Source organism: Saimiri boliviensis, chromosome 14 (assembly GCF_048565385.1).
Source record: "Saimiri boliviensis isolate mSaiBol1 chromosome 14, mSaiBol1.pri, whole genome shotgun sequence".
Classification (NCBI taxonomy): Eukaryota; Metazoa; Chordata; class Mammalia; order Primates; family Cebidae; genus Saimiri; species Saimiri boliviensis.
In genome coordinates, this window is record NC_133462.1 from 321,138 (window position 1) to 341,445 (window position 20,308).

The 20,308-nt window shown below is 48.6% G+C and overlaps 1 protein-coding gene and 1 non-coding gene across 2 annotated transcripts; one reads left to right on the plus strand and one right to left on the minus strand.

Moving 5' to 3' along the window:
• Window positions 1–297: 297 nt before the first annotated feature.
• Window positions 298–16,314, minus strand: ZSCAN22 (zinc finger and SCAN domain containing 22). Its single transcript, XM_010332360.3, has 3 exons — window positions 15,861–16,314; window positions 3,898–4,351; window positions 298–2,959 (listed from the first exon to the last, which is right to left on the minus strand). Exons 1-3 carry the CDS (start codon window positions 15,903–15,905, stop codon window positions 1,881–1,883), a joined length of 1,578 nt encoding a protein of 525 aa, XP_010330662.3. The 5' UTR covers window positions 15,906–16,314; the 3' UTR covers window positions 298–1,880.
• TRNAF-GAA (transfer RNA phenylalanine (anticodon GAA)) lies at window positions 13,936–14,008 on the plus strand. The gene has a single exon. It is a non-coding gene; the product is annotated as a tRNA-Phe (tRNA).
• Window positions 16,315–20,308: the final 3,994 nt, after the last annotated feature.

The following is a 20,308-nucleotide window of genomic DNA, read 5'->3' on the forward strand; positions in this document are numbered from 1 at the left end:
GGAGGTTGCGGTGAGCCAAGATCGTGCCATTGCACTCCAGCCTGGGTAACAACAGCAAAACTCCGTCTCAAAAAAAAAAAAAAAAAAAAAAAAGACCATCAACAGAAACAGAGGCATCAAGAATGACACCCTTCTAACAGGAATGAATAGAAGCTGCTACATCCAGTTATAGACATGGACCCTAAACATGGGATAAGGATGCAGAACTGTGAGAGGCGGCCAGACAGCACATGCAGAGTGCTGGCAAATACTAAGTCCATGACACCAGGGGGACCTGGGGCCCTAGAAAGAGAAGACTCAGTACAGTAACATTTTATTGAGACCACTGCATGCCAGGCTTACCTGGGTGCTGGCCCCCAGGAAAATCAGATGGTTCTTACTCTGCAGGGTTCAAGCTGCTGGGGAGACATCCATGAAAACATATGTAAGGACAGTGTGGGGCAGAGCATGGTGAGTACCTCCTGGAAGGCATCAGTCACGTGCATGCAAGAGACGTTAGTCAAGGCCTGTTGAGTCTTGTGTGTTATAGATTCTCAGAGTAAGACATGGCCCCTGCTCTCAGGAGCTCATAGTATCCTTGGAAAAAACATACTATAAGCTCTACAAGGAGCAAATAAGTAAAACAACGTGGTAGGAGGTGTAAGGGCAGTAACTAGGAGGTGCTCTGGAAGCAGAGAGGGCAAGCTGCAGTCTGCTCCAGGAGATCAGGGAGGCTTCTTTGGGAGACACTTGAAACATCTTAGATAAAAAAGGAGAGGAGGGTTCCAGGCACAAGTACAAAGGCACATAGGTGGGGAAAATGTATGGTTCCTTCAGGAACCACAGTAGTTCATGGGGCTGGTGTATGGAAGGTGGAGCCATGGTATGAGATGAGGCCGTTTTACATCCCTGTGCACACAGAAAAATGACAGTATTCATAAACGAATATGAGGATAACTGGAAAGGTTGCTCACGGCCCAGAACGACCTATCTCAGCATACTTATACCCTGTTCAGGAAGCTCTCCTGTAGAAGGTGACGGATTAGAGAGCTTTCCTCCATGGAGTGACACAATCAGATTTGGTAACAGGAGTCTCCTGGAGAGTGACAGAGGAGCAGAGAACAAAGGCAGGAAGGGGTCAGGAAGGAGACTCCTGCCATAATCCAGGCAAGGGGCAATGAGGGCTCACGTAAGGTAACAGCAGTGGAAAAGGAGATGAATTAGAGATGAGCTTTAGGTGAAACCAACGGGGCTGGTGACTGGTGGGATACGGAAGGAAAAGGAGAGACACAGGATGTGCAGGTGTCAAGCAGCACTGCTGATGAAGACAGGAAACCAGGAGAGAGGCAGAGGGTGTGGAGAAGGCATCACAGAAGAGGTGGCCTCACAAGTCAGCCTTGGAGCCAGGCACAAAATAGGCTAGAATGGAAACAGGAGGTGCCAAGGCACAGAGGTGGGCATGGCAGGTGTCCCTTCTGGGCTAAGCAGCAGAAAAGCAGGCAAGAAGAGTCACATGAGAACAAGCCGCAGTCGGCCTGGCCAGAGCATCTTGGGATGGAGTTCCGAGACACGAGTCTCCACGTGCCCTGGCCCTCAGAACCAATCTCAATCCTTGGCTCAGCTGCCTTCTCTCTGGGACAGCCTTGAGTAGGAAATAGAGGGTAGGTAGCGGGGCAGGGCCCTTCTTGAAGCTTCTCCAGCTGGCCTGAATCGCTTTGTGCTCATCGGGGGTCCTCAAACGCAGAGTTGTTCCTGGACCCCAGAGGTTGCCCTTAGGCACCTCTCATTTCCGCAACTCATCCATCACCCACCCTGTTTGTTGCTCTTGAGGAACTCAGTGTTTCTCTTAGATGTTGAGCCTCAAGAAGAGGCTGTGCTATGGCCCCAGGGGCTACTTCCAGTCACTGCAGTACCGTGATGTGGATCCGCAGGTGAACCATAAGGGCTGAGCTGCGGCTAAAGGCTTTTCCACAGTCACTGCACTTGTAAGGCTTCTCTCCTGTGTGGATCCTCTGGTGCTCAATGAGGGAGGAGCTCTGTGCAAAGGCCTTTGGACAAACCTTACACTGATACGGCTTCTCTCCAGAATGGATTCTCAGATGTCGGATCAGGGCTGAGCAGTCGCTGAAGGCTCTCCCACATGCATCGCACTTGTAGGGCTTCTCCCCGGTGTGGATGCGCTGGTGCTGAGTCAGGTGCGTGCTCTGGCTGAAGGCCTTCCCGCACTCGTCACACTCGTAGGGCCGCTCCCCGGTGTGCACCCGCTGGTGCTGGGTCAGGTGAGTGCTGCGGCTGAAGGTTTTACCACACTCCCCACACTTGTAGGGCTTCTCTCCAGTATGAATCCTTTGGTGCTGAGTCAGGTGGGTGACCCGGCTGAAGGCCTTCCCACATTCCTTACACTCATGGGGCTTCGCCCCTGTGTGGACAACCTGGTGCTGGGCAAGGTGAGTGCTCCGGCTGAAGGCTTTCCCACACTCGACGCAGGCATATGGTGTCTTCCGAGAATGGGACTTCTGGTGCGCCTCGAGTGCTGAAGCACTCTGGAACATTTTCCTACACTCGTGACACTTGGCAGACTTCTTCCCTGAGTATGTATGTGGAGGCTCTGTCCCATAAGCATCCACCAGATCAAATTTCTCTTCTGAAGGAGCCTTCTCTTGGGAGGTAACGTTTGGCCACACACTAGAACTGTCCCTCAAGGCAGCAGGTTCACTGCCAGGCTGTTCTGTAGGGGCATCCTTGTAAGGCCCTGAAGTTTTCTTGAAACTGATATGTTGGGTGATAGACTTTGTCCAGATCTCTGCTGACAGTCCAGACCTTCTCTCTGAGCTGACCTCGGGTTCACAGGCCTTGACAAAGGTGGGTCGGAGGGGAACACCTCCCGTGAGGGTCTCAGTGACCATGTTTGATGGCTCTGACTCTCCCAGGTCACTCTGCTTGCAGCTTGCCTCTGTGAGCTCGGCTTCAGGATCCCATCCTGAAACAATCCCAACCACAGCATTACTACTCCTGCCACACCAAGTCTCCCCAACTCTGCTGAGGGCCCTGGCCACACTTTGTAAGGCGAGATGTGGCCTGTTCCTAACATTTGGCCCCATTTCCAAGGGGAAGTTTCTTATTTGGTGTCCTGATGACAAAAGGGTGCGGGGCTGTCCTCCCACACCATCCATCCAAAACTGCATCACGGGTTCTGATTTTTCCTCCTTCCACCAAACTCTCTATCTTTCAAGGCTCCCAATTTTGGCTCAAGAATCAGAAGAGAGACCCTAATGTGGAACTGATCTGAAAGACAGCAAGGCTGGGCGCGGTGGCTCACACCTGTAATTCCAGCACTTCAGGAGGCCAATGCAGGAGGATCACAAGGTCAGGAGTTCAAGACCAGCCTGGCTAACATGGTGAAACCCACCTCTACTAAAATACAAAAATTAACTGGGTGTGGTGGCGCATGCCTGTAATCCCAGCTACTCAGGAGGCTGAAGCAGGAGAATTGCTTGAATGCAGGAGGCAGAGATTGCAGTAAGTTGAGATCATTCCACTGCACTCCAGCCTGGGCAACAGAGCAAGACTCTGTCTCAGAAAAAAAAAAAAAAAAAAAAAAAAGTATGAAGCTAATACAGAAAAACCCATCTGAGAGACAGAACAAAAGAGAAAGAAGAGAGTTCTGATGCTGTCATCAGATCTTCTGGATATAGCCATATATGATGCCTCCTTACTGTTCTTTGCTTCAGCTAATTTGAGCTGCATTTTTGGTCACCTGGAATCAAAGCACACCTGTCTACTACAGTGTGTGAGAGTTCGTGTAAAGTACAAATGTGAGAATGAGGACATGAGGAACCCCAAACCCCCTGTGCTCCCGTGTTCCAGTCCAGGGTGTACTTCCAGTGTGCTGTGAATCTGCCCATAGCCCCCCTTTACCTCTCTTGTCCAGCACCTTAGTCAGATCCTTCACCAGCACAGCAGCTTCTTCTCCATTCTTGGGGCTCTGGGCTCCCACCCAGGCTTGGATCTCGGTGGGCAGCGCACCCAGGAACTGCTCCAGCACCAGCAGCTCCAGTATCTGCTCCTTGGAGCGCACCTCAGGCCGCAGCCACTGAGAGCACAGCTCTCGGAGCTGGGCCAGGGCCTCATGTGGACTGGATGCCTCCTCATAGCGGAAGTGCCGGAAGCGCAGGCGGGCAGCCTCAGGGTGAGCGACGTGGTCAAGACTGGATTCTTGGCCCTGGAGGAGGCTGGCTTCCTCTTCCTCCTCTACCTTCACTTGAAGGAAGCTGTCCTCTTCCCATGGTACTGGGCTCAGGGAGTGCTTGGGGATGGCCATCGGGCAGCGGTGCTCAGTGATACATAGGATACTGAAGCCTTGGACCTGAGCCTGCAGAAATGTCAGAGTTTCATCACGTGGAACCTGGGGCCCTGCCTCATGCCTGCAGAGCAGGGGAAACACAGGCTTCGGGCCTGTGAGATGTGAAACACTCTCACTGAGACATAGACAATCATAATAATTAGGACAGCACCCACTTGGTGCTGAGCAGTATTCTCAGTTACTACTGCTTGCATGTAGACTCATTTAAAACTTACAACAAACTCGGGCGGTGAGGACTTTCTACCTATTCTATGGGTGTAAAAACAAGTAATACAAAGGGAAAAGACTTGCCCAAAGACCCTCAACCAGTGAAAGGTTAGCAGAGAGGTTAACCTACAAACCCAGGCAAACCTACAGCCAGGCTGTTTAAGGCATGCTCCTCCCCGACGGAGCCAAGTCTTTCTCCTCTGTCTCACATTCCCCAGGTAGCCACATGGTCATTCTCTCACTTTATTTGCTAATTATTTTGTAGTATTCAAGACTGATACTTACATAATTGACTTTCAGCCTTTCTTCTTTTCTTTTTCTTTTTTTTTTTTTTTTTTTGAGACAAAGTCTCACTCTGCTGCCCAGCCTGGAGTGCAGTGGCGCAATCTCGGCTCACTGCAACTCCGCCTGTCGGATCCAAGCGATCCTCCTGCCTCAGCCTCCCGAGTAGCTCGGACTACAGGCACCCACCACCACACACAGCTGATTTTTGTATTTTTAGTAGACACGGGGTTGCACCATGTTAGCCACGATGGTCTTGATCTCCTGACCTCCTGATCCACCCGCCCCGGTCTCCCAAAGTGCTGGGATTACAGCATTAGCCACAGCACCTGGCCAGCCTGTCTTCTCTTCTAATGCACATATTTAAGGCTATAAATTTCTCTCTAAACACAGCTTCAGCTGTACACCACAAGTTTGGTATGTTGTGTCTTCATTATCATTTAAAAATATTTTCTAATTTCTGTTAGACTTTCTACTTTACCCATTAATTACTTTTTAAATTTTATTTTATTTTTTTGAGATGAAGTCTCAGTCTGTCACCCAGGCTGGAGTGCAGTGGCGCAATCTAGGCTCACTGCAACCTCCGCCTCCTGGGTTCAAGCAATCCTCCTGCCTCAGCCTCCTGAGTAGCCTGGACTACAGGTGTGCACCACCATGCCAGGCTAATTTTTGTATTTTTAGTAGAGATGGGGTTTCACCATGTTGGCCAGGCTGGTCTCAAACTCTTGACCTCAAGTGATTTGCCTGCCTTGGCCTCCCAGAGTGCTGGGATTACAGGTGTGAGCAACCGTGGCCAGTCCCATTGGTTATTTAGAACATTTCTGCTTCATTGCCAAACAGTTGGGGATTTTCCAGTTGTCTTTTTATTACTGATGTCTAGTTTAAGTCTATTGTGGTCAAAAAACATACTATGATGGGTTCTGATCATTTAAAATTTGCTGAAACTTGGTTTGTGACCCAGTGTATGGTTAATTTTGGTTAATGTTCCATGCATACTTGAAAATAATGCAAAGCCTTCTTAGCTATGACACCAAAAGCGTTGTGACAAAAGAGAAAATAAAACTCGACTTCAACAAAATTAAAAGCTTTTGTGATGTGAAGGACCACATTAAGAAAATGAAAAAGCAGGCCGGGCGCGGTGGCTCACACCTGTAATCCCAGCACTTTGGGAGGCCGAGGCGGGTGGATCATGAGGTCAAGAGATCGAGACCATCCTGGTCAACATAGTGAAACCCTGTCTCTACTAAAAATACAAAAATTAGCTGGGCATGGTGGCGCGTGCCTGTAATCCCAGCTACTCAGGAGGCTGAGGCAGGAGAATTGCCTGAGCCCAGGAGGCGGAGGTTGCAGTGAGCTGAGATTGCGCCATTGCACTCCAGCTTGGGTAACAAGAGCGAAACTCTGTCTCAAAAAAACAACAAACCAAAATAAATAATTTTTTTTTTTAATTTTTAACAAAAATAAAAAAAAAAGTGAAGAAGCAGCCCACAGAGTGGGAGAAAATATTTGCAAATCATATATCTGATAAGGAACCTCTATCTAGAACAACTCCACAGTAAAAGACGAATAATACAATTTAAAAATGAGCAGAGGATTTGACCAGACATTTCTCCAAGGAAGATATACAAATAGACAATAAATACATGAAAAGATGCTCAACATCATTAGCTACCAGGGAATTGCAAATCAAAACCACAATGAGATAGCACTTCACACCTGCTGCGATGTCTATAATCAGACAGATAACGTGTGTAGACAACGGTATGGAGAAACCATAATCCTCATATGCTGCTGCTGGGAATGTAAGATGGGATAGCCACTGTGGGAAATACAGTCTGGTCGTTCCTCAAAAGATTAAACAGTTACCCCATGACCTAGCAATTCTACATATCTACCCAAAAGAAATGAGAACACGTCCTCACAAAAAGCTATACACAATGTTCGTAACAGCATTACTCCTAACGGCAAAAAAGCAGGAACAATCCAAATGTCCGTCACCTGATGAATAAAGAAAATGCTGTATATACATACAATGGAACCTCGAAAACATGATGCCAAGTAAAAGAAGCCAGACACGGCTAGGTGCAGTGGCTCATGCCTGTAATCCCAGCACTTTGGGAGGCCTAGGCGGGCGGATCACCTGAGGTCAGGAGTTTGAGACCAGCCTGACCACCACGGTGAAACCCTGTCTCTACTAAAAATACAAAAATTAGCCAGGTATGGTGGCGCATGCCTGTAATCCCAGCTACCCAGGAGGCTGAGGCAGGAGAATTGCTGGAACTCAGGAGGCAGAGGCTGCAGTGAGCTGGTATCACGCCACTGCACTCCAGCCTGGGCGACACAGCAAGACACCCTGTCAAAAAAAAAAGTATCCTGAGAGTGACAGTGTAATTAAAAAAAAGAAAGCCAGACACAGAAGACTACATATTGTCAGATTTCACTGATATGTGTCCAGAACATGCAAATCCATGAAAGTAGAAAGCGTAACAGGGTTTGCCAGAGGCTGACGGGGGATGAAAATAGGGAGTAGTCGCTAATGGGCACAGAGGTTTCAGGATAAAAATGCTCTGGAATTAGATAAGGGTGATGATTGTACAACCTTCTGAGTATACTAAAAACCACCAAATTGAACACTTTATTTATTATTTTTTTTGAGACAGAGTCTTACTTTGTCACCCAGGCTAGAGTGCAAAGGCACCATCTCAGCTCACTGCAACATCCACCATCCGGGTTCAAGTGATTCTTCCTCAGCCTCCTGCGTGGCTGGAATTACAGGTACCCGCCACCATGCCCAGCTAATTTTTGTATTTTAATTTAATAAATAAATTAATTTTTTGAGATAGAGTTTCGCTCTTATTGGCCAGGCTGGAGTGCAATGGCGCCATCTCAGTTCACTGCAACCTCCGCCTCCTGGGTTCAAGTGATTCTCCTGCCTCAGTCTCCTAAGCAGCTGGAATTGCTGGCACCCGCCACCACGCCCAGCTTATTTTTTATATTTAATAGAGACAGGGTTTCGCCATGTTAGCCAGGCTGGTCTTAAACTCCTGACCTCAGGTGATTCGCCTGCCTTGGTATCCCAAAATGCTGGGATTACAGGTGTGAGGCATGGCGTCTAGCCTAATTTTTGTATTTTTAGTAGAGATGGGGTTTCACCATGTTGGCCAGGCTGGTCTCGAACTCCCGGCCGTAAGTGATCTGCCTGCCTTGGCCTTCCAAAGTGCTGGGATCACAGATGTGAGCCACCATGCCTGGCCTGAACACTTTGAAATGGTAGGTTTTATGATATGTGAATCATATCTCAATAAAACTTTTAAAAAATAATGTCGCCGGGCGCGGTGGCTCAAGCCTGTAATCCCAGCACTTTGGGAGGCCGAGGCGGGGGGATCACGAGGTCGAGAGATCGAGACCATCCTGGTCAACGTGGTGAAACCCCGTCTCTACTAAAAATACAAAAAACTAGCTGGGCGTGGTGGCGCGTGCCTGTAATCCCAGCTACTTAGGAGGCTGAGGCAGTAGAATTGCCTGAGCCCAGGAGGCGGAGGTTGCGGTGAGCCGAGATCGTGCCATTGCACTCCAGCCTGGGTAACAAGAGCGAAACTCCATCTCAAAAAGAATAATAATAATAATAATAATGTCAGCTGGACACGGGGGATTATGCCTGTAATCCCAGCACTTCGGGAGGCCGAGGCAAGCAGATAACAAGGTCAAGAGATTTAGATCATTCTGGCCAACATGATGAAACTCTATCTCTATTAAAAATATAAAAAAATTAGCTGGGCGTGGTAGCACCTGCCTGTAGTCCCAGCTACTTGGGAGGCTGAGGCAGGAGAATCGCTTGAACCTGGGAGGTAGAAGTCGCAGTGAGCTGCGACTGTACCACTTCACTCCAGCCTGGAGACACAGTGAGACTCCATCTCAAAAATAATAATGTCGGCTGGCCACGATGGCTCACATCTGTAATCTCAGCACTCTGGGAAACTGAGGCAGGCAGCTCACAAGGTCAGGAGTTCAAGACGAGCCTGGCCAGCATGGTGAAACCCTGTCTGTACTAAAAATACAAAAACTGGCCGGGCATGGTGGTGGGCACCTATAATTCCAGCCACTTGGGATGCTGAGGCAGGAGAATTGCTTGAACCTGGGAGGCAGAGGTTGCAGTGAGCATGGATTGCATCACTGCACTCTAGCCTGGATGACAGAGCAAGACTCTGTCTCAAAAACAAAATAACTTTGTTTCACACACCCCCATTAATTGCCTACTCTGTGCCTAGCACTGTATTAGGAATGCCAGTATCAGGAAGACATGGGTCCTGTGCTCAGTGAGCTCAGTAGAAGGAGACAGACCAACACATGGTAAGATAATCACGATGATGATATGGATGGTATAGTGTGCAATAGGAATATCAGAAAATGGGAACAGTCAATGGGAACCTACTGGGTGACAGGCCACAACAGCCTTTTACATCTGTTCTGCCACTGAAGCCTTACCACCACCCTGTGAGTCAGAATTACCACTCCCATTTTCAAAGTGGGGGAAACTGACCTGCCAGTCATCTGTGCAGTAGGAACAGAGCTAGGGTTTGAACTCAGGCTACCTGTGGTCTTTCCTCCACACTCACAACAGCCTTTCCAATCTCTAGAACTGTGAGCACTGAAGACTGGTCAGGGCCAACAAAAAGCTACTTTCATGTTCTATTGGTGAGGGCGCTCAATTAGAACATCTTTGGCAAACAATTTGGCGGTATGTTGTTAAGAACTTTAAAACAGCCATACTCTCTGCCTCAATATTAACTCTACTTCTCAGATTCTAGCCCCATTTATAGATGGGGGTGCTACTGACATTCAGAGGGGGATAAAATACTTTCTTTTTGAAATTAAAAAAAATTTTTTAATTTTTTTTGTAGAGACAAGGTGTCATTATGTTGCCCAGGCTGGTCTCAAACTCCTAGGCTCAAAGGATCCTCAGGTGATCCTGACCTCGATCTCCCAAAGTGTTGGGATTACAGGCATGAGCCACCACACTCTGCCAAAAAGTTCATGTTTTTAATGACAAGACAAATTGCTTATGCTACAGTGTTAAGTAAAAGTCAAAATGGGCCGGGCATGGTGGCTCACACCTGTAATCCCAGCACTTTGGGAGGCCAAGGCGGGCAGATCATGAAGTCAGGAGTTCGAGACCAGCTTGGCTAACATGATGAAGCCCTGTTTCTACTAAAAATACCAAAGTTAGCCGGGCATGGTGGCAGATACCTGTAATCCCAGCTACTCGGGAGGCTGAGGCAGGAGAATCGCTTCAACTTGGGAGGTGGAGGTTGCAGTGAGCTGAGATCGCATCATTGTGCTCCATCCTGGGTGACAGAGTAAGACTCCATCTCAAAAAAAAAAAAAAACAGGCCGGGCGCGGTGGCTCAAGCCTGTAATCCCAGCACTTTGGGAGGCCGAGGCGGGTGGATCACGAGGTCAAGAGATCGAGACCATCCTGGTCAACATGGTGAAACCCCGTCTCTACTAAAAATACAAAAAATTAGCTGGACATGGTGGCGCGTGCCTGTAATCCCAGCTACTCAGGAGGGTGAGGCAAGAGAATTGCCTGAACCCAGGAGGCGGAGGTTGTGGTGAGCCGAGATCGTGCCATTGCTCTCCAGCCTGGGTAACAAGAGCGAAACTCCGTCTCAAAAACAAAACAAAACAAAACAAAACAAAAAAACATAAACAGGGCTGGGCACAGTGGCTCATGCCTGTAATTCTAGCAGTTTGGGAGGCCAAGGCAGGTGGATCACGAGGTCAGGAGTTTGAGACCACCCTGGCCAATATGGTGAAACTCCATCTCTACTAAAAAAAATACAAAAATTAGCTGGACATGGTGGCATGAGCCTGTAGTCCCAGCTACTTGTGAGGTTGAGGCAGGAAAATTGCTAGAACCCTCTAAGCAGAGGTTGCAGTGAGCCACGATCACGCCGCTGCACTCCAGTCTGGGCAATAGGGTGAGACTCCATCTCATTAAAAAAAAAAGACTCAGAATGAAAAACTGTATAGAGAACTGAGACCTCTCTATGCTATTATATACCATTCCTACCTCCCCCGAAAAAGGCATTAAAAACACTGGGAAGTATTAAGTTATCTTATACCTGGTGGGTTCCTCTGAGGTTGTGGGGCTTTGAAGTCCCCCTCCTTTTTCTACTTCAAAAAAAATGTGTGTGTTTGTGTATATAATTCACATACCATACAATTTACCCTTTCAGTGGTTTTACTATATTCACAAGGTTGTACAGCTATCACCAAAATCTAATTCCAGACAATTTTCATCATCCTAAAATGAAACCTATTAGAAGTCACTCCCCATTTCCCTTCCTCACAGCCCCTGCCAACTACTAATATACTTCTGTGGCTATTGATTTGTCTATTTCTGGCATTTCATATAAATAGGATCATAAAATATATTCTCGGCCGGACGCGGTGGCTCAAGCCTGTAATCCCAGCACTTTGGGAGGCCGAGGTGGGTAGATCACGAGGTTGAGAGATCGAGACCATCCTGGTCAACAAGGTGAAACCCCGTCTCTACTAAAAACACACAAAAAATTAGCTGGGCATGGTGGCTCGTGCCTGTAATCCCAGCTACTCAGGAGGCTGAGGCAGGAGAATTGCCTGAACCCAGGAGGCGGAGGTTGCGGTGAGCCAAGATCGCGCCATTGCACTCCAGCCTGGGTAACAAGAGCAAAACTCCGTCTCAAAAAAAATAAATAAATAAAATAAAAAATAAAATATATTCTCTCTTGTGTCTGGCTTCTTTCACTGAGTATTTTACTTCATTAAAAATCATTTTAATGGGTTAGGCATGGTGGCTCATGCCTGTAATCCCAGCACTTTGGGAGGCCAAAGTTGGGGTGGATTACTTGAGGCCAGGAGTTCAAGACCAGCATGGCCAACACCACAAAACCCTGCCTCCAATAAAAATGCAAAAATAGTTGGGTTTTGTGGCAGGCATCTGTAGTCCCAGCTACTAGGGAGGCTGAGGCCTGAGAACTGCTTGAATCCAGGAGGCAGAGGTTGCAGTGAGCCGAGATTGTGCCACTGCACTCCAGTGTGGGCGACAGAGTGAGATACCATCTCAAAAAAAAAAAAAAAAAGTAAAAGAAAAAACATGTTAATGAACCTTAATTAACCTTAAAATGTTCACTAAAGGCCGGGCATGGTGGTTCATGCCTGTAATCCCAGCACTGGGATGCCAAGGCAGGCGGATCACCTGAGGTCGGGAGTTTAAGAACAGCCTGACCAACATGGAGAAACCCTGTCTCTACTAAAAATAAAAAATTAGCCAGGCATGGTGGCCTATGCCTGTAAGCCCAGCTTCTCAGAACGCTAAGGCAGGAGAATTGCTTGAACCCAGGAGGCGGAGGTTGCGGTGAGTCAAGATCACACCATTGCAGTCCAGCCTGGGCAACAAGAGCAAAACTCAGTCTCAATTTTTAAAAAATGTTCATTAAGGGAGCACTACACACTGGGGTCCGTTGGGGGGAAATGGGGGAGGGGCGTGGGGGTGGGGAGGTGGGAAGAGATAGCATGGGGAGAAATGACAGATACAGGTGAGGGGACGGAAGGCAGCAAACCACACTGCTATGTGTGTACCTATGCAACAGTCTTGCATGTTCATCACATGTACCCCAAAACCTAAAATGCAATTAAAAAAAAAAAAGAAAAAAAAATGTTCATTAAAATGATCATCCCTGCTACCCTTGCTCTTCCTCCCACTCCCACAAATGATTCCCTACATCTGTGGGTGACCATGCTCAGCCTTTCTGGTCATTCTATTTGCTTAATGCCTGTTTACAGTACACCTGCTATAGGGCACGTCCTGTGTACTGTGGCTCCAGGACAGCACAGTCTCTCTGAGGAAACAGGACAGAGCTAGCAAAGAGTTATCTAGAGCGCTTTGGGAAGAGGACCGAGCCTGCTACCCAGTATCTGGGATGACACCTGAAGAAAGTGGCGGCGAAGATGAGGCATGTTGTATCAGTACTTCATTCCTTTTCAGAACTAAATATTTCACTGTACAGTTATGCTACATATTGTTAATCTATTCATCAATTGATGGACATTTGGTTGTTTCTACTTTTTGGCTGTTATGAAAATTGCCGCTATCAATTTTGTATGGGCAAATTTTTTTTTTTTTTTTTTTTGTGGGGGACAGAGTTTTGCTCTTGTTGCCCAGGCTAGAGTACAATGGTGCGATCTCAGCGCACTGCAACCTCTGCCTCCTGGGATCAAGTGATTCTCCTCCCTCAGCCTCCTGAGTAACTGGGATTACAGGCCTGTGCCACCGTGCCCGGCTAATTTAGTAGAGACGAGGGTTCACCATGTTGGCTAGATGGGTTTCATACTCCCGACCTCAGGTGATCCACCTCAGCCTCCCAAAGTGCTGGGATTACAGGGTGAGCCACCACGCCTGGGCAAATGTTTTCAATTTTCCTAACGTAGACACCTAGGAGTGGAATTCCTGGGTATTACGATTCCTGGATAATACAATACTCTGTGCTTAACTTTTATTTTTAGATGGAAGTCTCAGTCTGTTGCCCAGGCTAGACTGCAATAGCGCTATCCTAGCTCACTGCAACCTCCGCCACTAGGGTTCAAACAAGTCTCCTGCCTCAGCCTCCTGAATAGATAGGATTATAGGCGTGTGCTGCCATGCCTAGCTAATTTTTGTATTTTTAGCAGAGGTGGGGTTTCACCATGTTGGCCAGGTTGGTCTCAAACTCCTGACCTCATGTGACCCACCCACCTCGGCTTCCCAAAGTGCTGGTATTACAGGCATGAGCCTTGCATCTAGCCTATGCTTAACTTTTAAAGAAACTACCACGCTGTTTTCCAAATTGGCTGCATCATTTTGCATTCCCACCAGCTGTGGATAAGGATTCCAATTTCTCTACATCCTTACCAAGGTATTTTATACTAGGTAGTTCCCCCTTATCTGCAGGGGATGTGTTCCAAGACTCCCCAGTGGATGCCTGAAACCAGAGTACTGAATCTAATATACACTATATTTTTCCTTACACATATATACACATGATAAAGTTTATAAGTTAGGCATAAGAAATTAACAAATAGTAGCTGAAATAGCTCAGTTGGGAGAGCATTAGACTGAAGATCTAAAGGTCCCTGGTTCGATCCCGAGTTTCTGCAGGTGTTTTCTGAGCTCTGCCTAATTATTACTCCCTCATACAACACTTGCACGTGAATCCCAGAAGCGTATATATCTCCAGTTTTTAACAGCCGGACATGGTGGCTCACGCCTGTTATCCCAGCACTTTGGGAGGCTGAGGCGGGCGGATCACTTGAGGTCAGGAGTTCGAGACTAGTTTGGCCAACACAGTGACACCCCCACCTCTACTAAAAATACAAAACTTAGCTGGGCGTGGTGGCAGGAGCCTGTAATCCCAGCTAATAGAGAGATTGAGGCAGGAGAATCGCTTGGACCTGGGAGACAGAGGTTGCAGTGAGCCAAGATCATGCCACTGCACTCCAGCCTGGGCGACAGAGCAAGACTGCAACTCAAAGAAAAAAGAAATCTAATAAAACAAGACCGCAATCCTGAAACCTTTTGGTGACAGCTGGTGACCTCTGGCAAAGCTGTGTTCAAGCCCCTTCACTGCACTATAAACTTCTCTTAGATTTCTTATGGCCTTCCTATGACCCCCTTGTTTCCCCTGCTGTTCTTTAGTTCTGAAATCCCTCTCTGACCGATTCCTCCGGGCTAAGCCTCATCTTAGCTACCCCTTTCTTCAGGTGTCATCCCAGATACCTGGAAGCAGGCTAAGTCCTCTTCCCAGAGTGCCCTGGGTAACTCCTCGCTAGTTCTGAACGTTTCCTCAGAGAGGCCAGGTTGTCCTGGAGCCATAGTACACGGGACTTGCCCTATAGCAGGTGCACAATAAACAGGCATTAAGCAAATGGAATAACCAGGAAAGGCTGAGCACAGTCACCCACAAATGTAGGGAACCATTTGGGGGCAGGGAGGGGAAGGAGGAGTAAGAGTAGCAGGGATGAGAATAGATGCAGTAACAGCTTCCAAGCTCTCTTTTCCACCCCTGGAACACCTGTTCTGGAGAAATCCCTTATGACAGTCTCCGAAATACATTGTTGTGAGCCTTCCTCAGCCAACCTCAATTCCGATCAGGTGAGGTTCCTCATCCACAGCTGTTTAAGCGACCAAAGAGGGTGGTTCTTTTCATTTCTCACACCTGGCTTATACCAAGCGTGATAATGGTACCTACCTCAGAGGGTTGCTATGAGATTACATGAGGTGATTTATTACCAGTGTCCAGCACAGGCCTGGTGCACAGTAAACAAGCAGTAAAATGTATGCAGCCCCCTGCTACACTTAAACACACACTGGAGCACATATCCGTAAGACCAGCTGAGTCACTAGACACCCAGTTTTAGCTGCAGACATGGCAAAGCACAAATCCTCTCTCATATGCTTGGTAAACTGTGTGGATCACCCAAGTGTTAGTCTCCCTGAAAAAAATCTCAGTCAATTACGTATTAACACATATTATCTCAGGTACAGTCTGTCAGTCATAGCCCTCAAAATACCAGACACAGGAAATAGCTCAATGTCATCTATAATCGTTGAGATGATTGGCCCAGCGGGGCATGGTGGCTCATGCCTATAATCTCAGCACTTTGGGAGGCTGAGGCAGGTGGATCACCTCAGGTACGGAGTTCGGGACCAGCCTGACCAATATGGTGAAACCCTGTCTCTACGAAAAATAAAAAAGTAGCTGGGCGTGGTGGTGGGCACCTGTAGTCCCAGCTACTGGGGAAGCTGCAGTGAGCCAAGATCGCCCCACTGCACTCCAGCCTGGGCGGCAGAGCGAGACTCCGTCTCAAAAATAAATTAAAAATACATACATACATACCAGCATTTCCATCACACAGCATTACTCTGATCACATCCATCATCTTAGTCACCATCTCAAGGACACTCAGAGTATCAGTCACACACACCCTCTCACAGTATCACACAACCCACCTGCGAAGCCTCAAACGGCAACCGTTTGTCAGTCACACACTCCATGGTTCGTGAGACAGTCACCCTATCAGAATCGCACCGTCCCGACCCGTCAGAGAGGCGCACCCGAGGTGTCAGACCCAGAACGCCCACCGGACACGTGCCACGGGCGCGTCCCACACTTTATCCGTCCGCCCGCTCCACCCCCGCTCCGCCGCTCCGTTCCGCACTCGGCGTGCCAGTCCAGCCCCCGGTCGGCCCGTGAGTCCGTCCGCGGCCGGTCCGTCGGCCCGTCACATCCTGCACGCGTGTGCCCGGCACTCACAGGCCGTCTGTTCACGGCCCCGAGTTAGCCTCTCGCTCTCTATCCGCTGGGTGGTCCCCCGACTCTTGCTCCGGCCGCCCCAGACGTTCGCGGCTTCTGGACCTGCGGTGTTCCCCTGCGGTCTGGACCAGGCCGGAGAACACCCGCGAAACCCACCTCACCAGCACAGCCGGCGGACCCTTCGGGAGGCGCCGGCAGCGACCAGCCGGCTTGCTCGCCCGCCGACCCGGAGCGCAGCTCCCAGCACGCCCCAGGGGCCCGCGCCCACCAGGGCTACAACTCCCGGCGTGCTCCGTGAGCTCAGGAGTCCCCGGGCGCGGCGCCTGCTGGGAATTGTAGTTGCTGCTGGTTTGCACGCGGGACACAGAGTCCCAGCCGGGCCTTTGTGGGACTGGGGTGGCGGTGAATGGGAGGGACGCAGGGGATGCGCGGAAGGCAAGACGCAGAGGCTTCGGAAGTGTTAAGGCTGAGGGTGAGGCAGGGAAACAGGGTCTGGAGGCAGGAAACCTAAGGACGTCCTAGAAGTAAATCAAACGGAAACTTCAGCTATGACAGGAAATAGCCTCTCCATTTACATAGGGGGTACACTGAGTAAATAACTTTGTAACTTTACTTCATCCTCTTCACATACATGGGGCATATACCAAATAACCAATGGAAACCTCTAGAGGGTATTTGAAGCACAGAAAATTCTGTAACGGGGCTCTTGAGCCCCTATGCTCGGGCCTGCTCCTATACTGTGGAGTGTACTTTCATTTTTAATAAAGCTCTGCTTTCGTTGCTTCATTCTTTCCTTGCTTTGTGCGTTTTGTCCAATTCTTTGTTGGAGACACCAAGAACCTGGGCACCCCCACCAGTAACAAGGGTACCTGGGTGAAGGGTGAGGGTGCCTGTCTGAGGGGCTGGGGGTGTGTGACTATTGAAGGTATCTGTGAGAGGTGAGAGGTGTGGCTGCCTATGTCAGGGTGTGTATTGAGTGTAGCTATGTGTGCTTCGCTGTGACCACATGTAATAGTTTTTATAAATGTGTATTATTTTTTACTGAATTTGAGCTGGGCATCTGTCTGCATGTGTAACTCTGACCAGGTTTGTGGGTCGTTCTGTGTGCTTACTCTGTGTGTGTCACCTGTGAGTTAATCGTCATGTGATAATCATGCAAGTATGTTTGCCTGCAGCAGATGTAACTGTGTCTGTGAGACAGATTCTTAGAGGTATGGGGTGGGCCTGCCACAGTACAAACGCCCTAGACTGTGTGATGTTGTTAGGGTGACTGTGAATAGTGGTATGATTGTGTGATTCGGTGTCTTCTCTGTGTATACGTGTGTGTATGTACATGTGAAAGACACTGAGCAGGAGACTCTGGTTTGGGGCCTAATGCACGGAGGTTGATGGCCCAGTTTATGTTCAGGTGAGGCCTTGTTGAGGGAGGGTATGTAAGATTGCCTGGTGGTGCTGGTGGTGTTTGTTGGCCCCAGCCTGTGCTCACATCCCCTGTTGTTCTCAGACTTTGCCCTGCAGATTGCTAGCAGCTGGAATGTGCATATATTCTTTTCCTTCCACAAATAAATACTGAGCACCCACTCCAGGCAGCCAGCACCGCTGCAGAATGGATACTGCAATGATGATAAACCTGGACTGCCTTTATGGCGGTGATGTTATTGCATGGGGAGGCAGATGGTAAACGAGTCATTTTTCTGAGGAATTGGTATTTAAGCTGAGGCCTGAAGAGTGGGAAGAACTCAGAAAGAGGAAGTTCAAGGTAGATGGAACACAAATGCCCACGTCAGGAGGTGGCATGGATGAGGAAGACTGCCTGGGGTGAATCAAGGGAGGAGACGGGAAGGGACAAGGACAGAACAGGGAGGCCCGTGGGGGCAGATCTTGAAGGGCTTAGGAGCCACAGATGGACTTTAGTTTTTGTAGAGACGGCATCTCACTATGTTGCCGAGGCTCCTTTTGAACTCAGCCTCAAGCAATCCTCCTGCCTCAGCCTGTCAAAAGTGTTGGGATTACCGGTGTGAGCCACCACACTTGGCTCACATACAGAATTTGATTTCTACCTTGAGAGAAGTGGGAGCCTTTGAGCAGAGGAAGACTAAGCTGTGACTTAGCTCTTCATAGGAAATCTCTGGCTGCTGCAGAGGACTGTGAAGATTAGAGTGGAGTCAGAGAGACCAAGGATGCAACCAGAGGCAGGTAGGTCAGATCAGGAAGGTCAGACAGGGTGGTGGTGGCAGAGATGCTGACGAATAGTCAGATCTGCATCTGTTTTGAAGGTGTATTGGGGTGTTCAATCTTTTGGCTTCCCTGGGCCACACTGGAAGAATTGTCTTGGGCCACACATAAAATACACTAACGATTGCTGATGAGTTTATTGAAAATCGCAAAAAAACCTCATAATGTTTTAAGAAAGTTTTGGAATTTGTGTTGGGCTGCATTCAAAGCTGTCCTGGGCCACATAGAGCCCATGGGCTGTGGTTTGGATAAGTTTGGTATAGGTGATAGGGTTGATGGGTTGAACTAGTGTCTGAGGGGTGATGAAGGCTGACCCATGTGCCTGGTAATGTCCTCTGATTATGGGTGGGGGAAGGTGTATTAGTTTGCTAGGACTGCCACAAAAAAAGACCACAGATTTGGCAGCTTAAATGATGTAAGATTAGTTTCTGACAGATCTGGAGGCTGGAAGTCCCAAAATCAAGGTGTCAGCAGGTTTGGTTGGTTTATCTTGTGGCCTCTCTACTTGGCTTGCAGATGGCTGCCTGCTCACTGTGTCCTCACATGGCATTTCCTCTGTTTGCACAGGCCCCTGGTGTCTCTCTCTCTTCTTACAAAGACACCAGTCATGTTAGGTTAGGACCCATCCATATCTTCTTTAACCTTAATTCCTTATTTACAGGTCTTTAAATAGTCATATTCTGAGGTGAACTGGGGGTTAGGACTTCAACATGTGAATTTTGTGGGACACAGTTTTCCCTAATGGGGGAAAAGGGCAGTGGCATCAGTGTGGGGATACTTAGACCCCTTTTTGGGGAGACTCTAAGGAAGAGATGAGAGAGATAGGGCAGCAGCTGGAGGGGACTCCGGTGCCAGGGAGAGAAAGAAGAGAGCCCTGGTTGACAGTTAATGGGTATAGGGTGACTTGGAAAACCAATGGAATCTCTCCTCACTGGCTTCCTTTCTGCCTAGATTGTGAGTCTATGCTATTAGGCCTGAGAGGCGTCCTGCCCTTTTCTTAGCTGAGGACAGGGTATCCTTGATGCCTCACACAGGGCTAGGTACTAAGAGCTGGCTGAGCCGGGCACAGTGGCTCACACCTGTAATCCCAGCACTTTGGGAGGCCAAGGCGGGTGGATCACAAGGTCAAGAGATCGAGACCATCCTGGCCAGTGCAGTGAAATCCCGTCTCTACTAAAAATGCAAAAATTAGCTGGGCATGGTGGCGCATGCCTGTGGTCCCAGCTATTTAGGAGGCTGAGGCGGAAGAATCGCTTGAACCCAGGAGGCAGAGGTTGCAGTGAGCCGAGATTGCGCCATTGTACTCCAGCCTGGTGACAGAGCAAGACTCTGTCTCAAAAAAAAAAAAAGCTGGCTGAAAAATGACTGAATGAATGACAGAACAACAATGTTCCCTTGCCTGGAGCTTCTTAGCTAGATTCTTCCCACTCATCTCCTGTACCCACCATGGCACCTGTAGTCCACACCCCAGAATTTGGAAGGCCGTTTCCCTTGGTCACCCCTTCTGTGCCTCTGCTCTGTTCAATCTACCCTCAGGCCTCTGGACTCTCCTGAGTAGACTCTCCTCCCTCCCTCTCTCTCCCTTTGTCTCTTTCTTATCCTCTCCCCAAATTTCAAACCTTATCTTTTTCAGGGAGTATTCACTTTAATTTGGCAATTGTGTCACCTGTTGCTCAGTAACAAACAGCTACAACAGCTCTGTGACCCACAGCAAAAAAAAACACTGCCTATTTTTGTCATGTGTCTGAGGGTTGGCTGATCTAGGCTGGGCTTGGCTCTAAGCTGCAGTTTGGGTCCAGGTCTGCTGCATTTGTCTCATCCTGATGGCAGAGACACAGTAGGCTTTAGGCCTGGACTCAATACTAGCATGCTCTCCTTTTCTGCTCGGATTCTGTTGGCCAAACCAAGT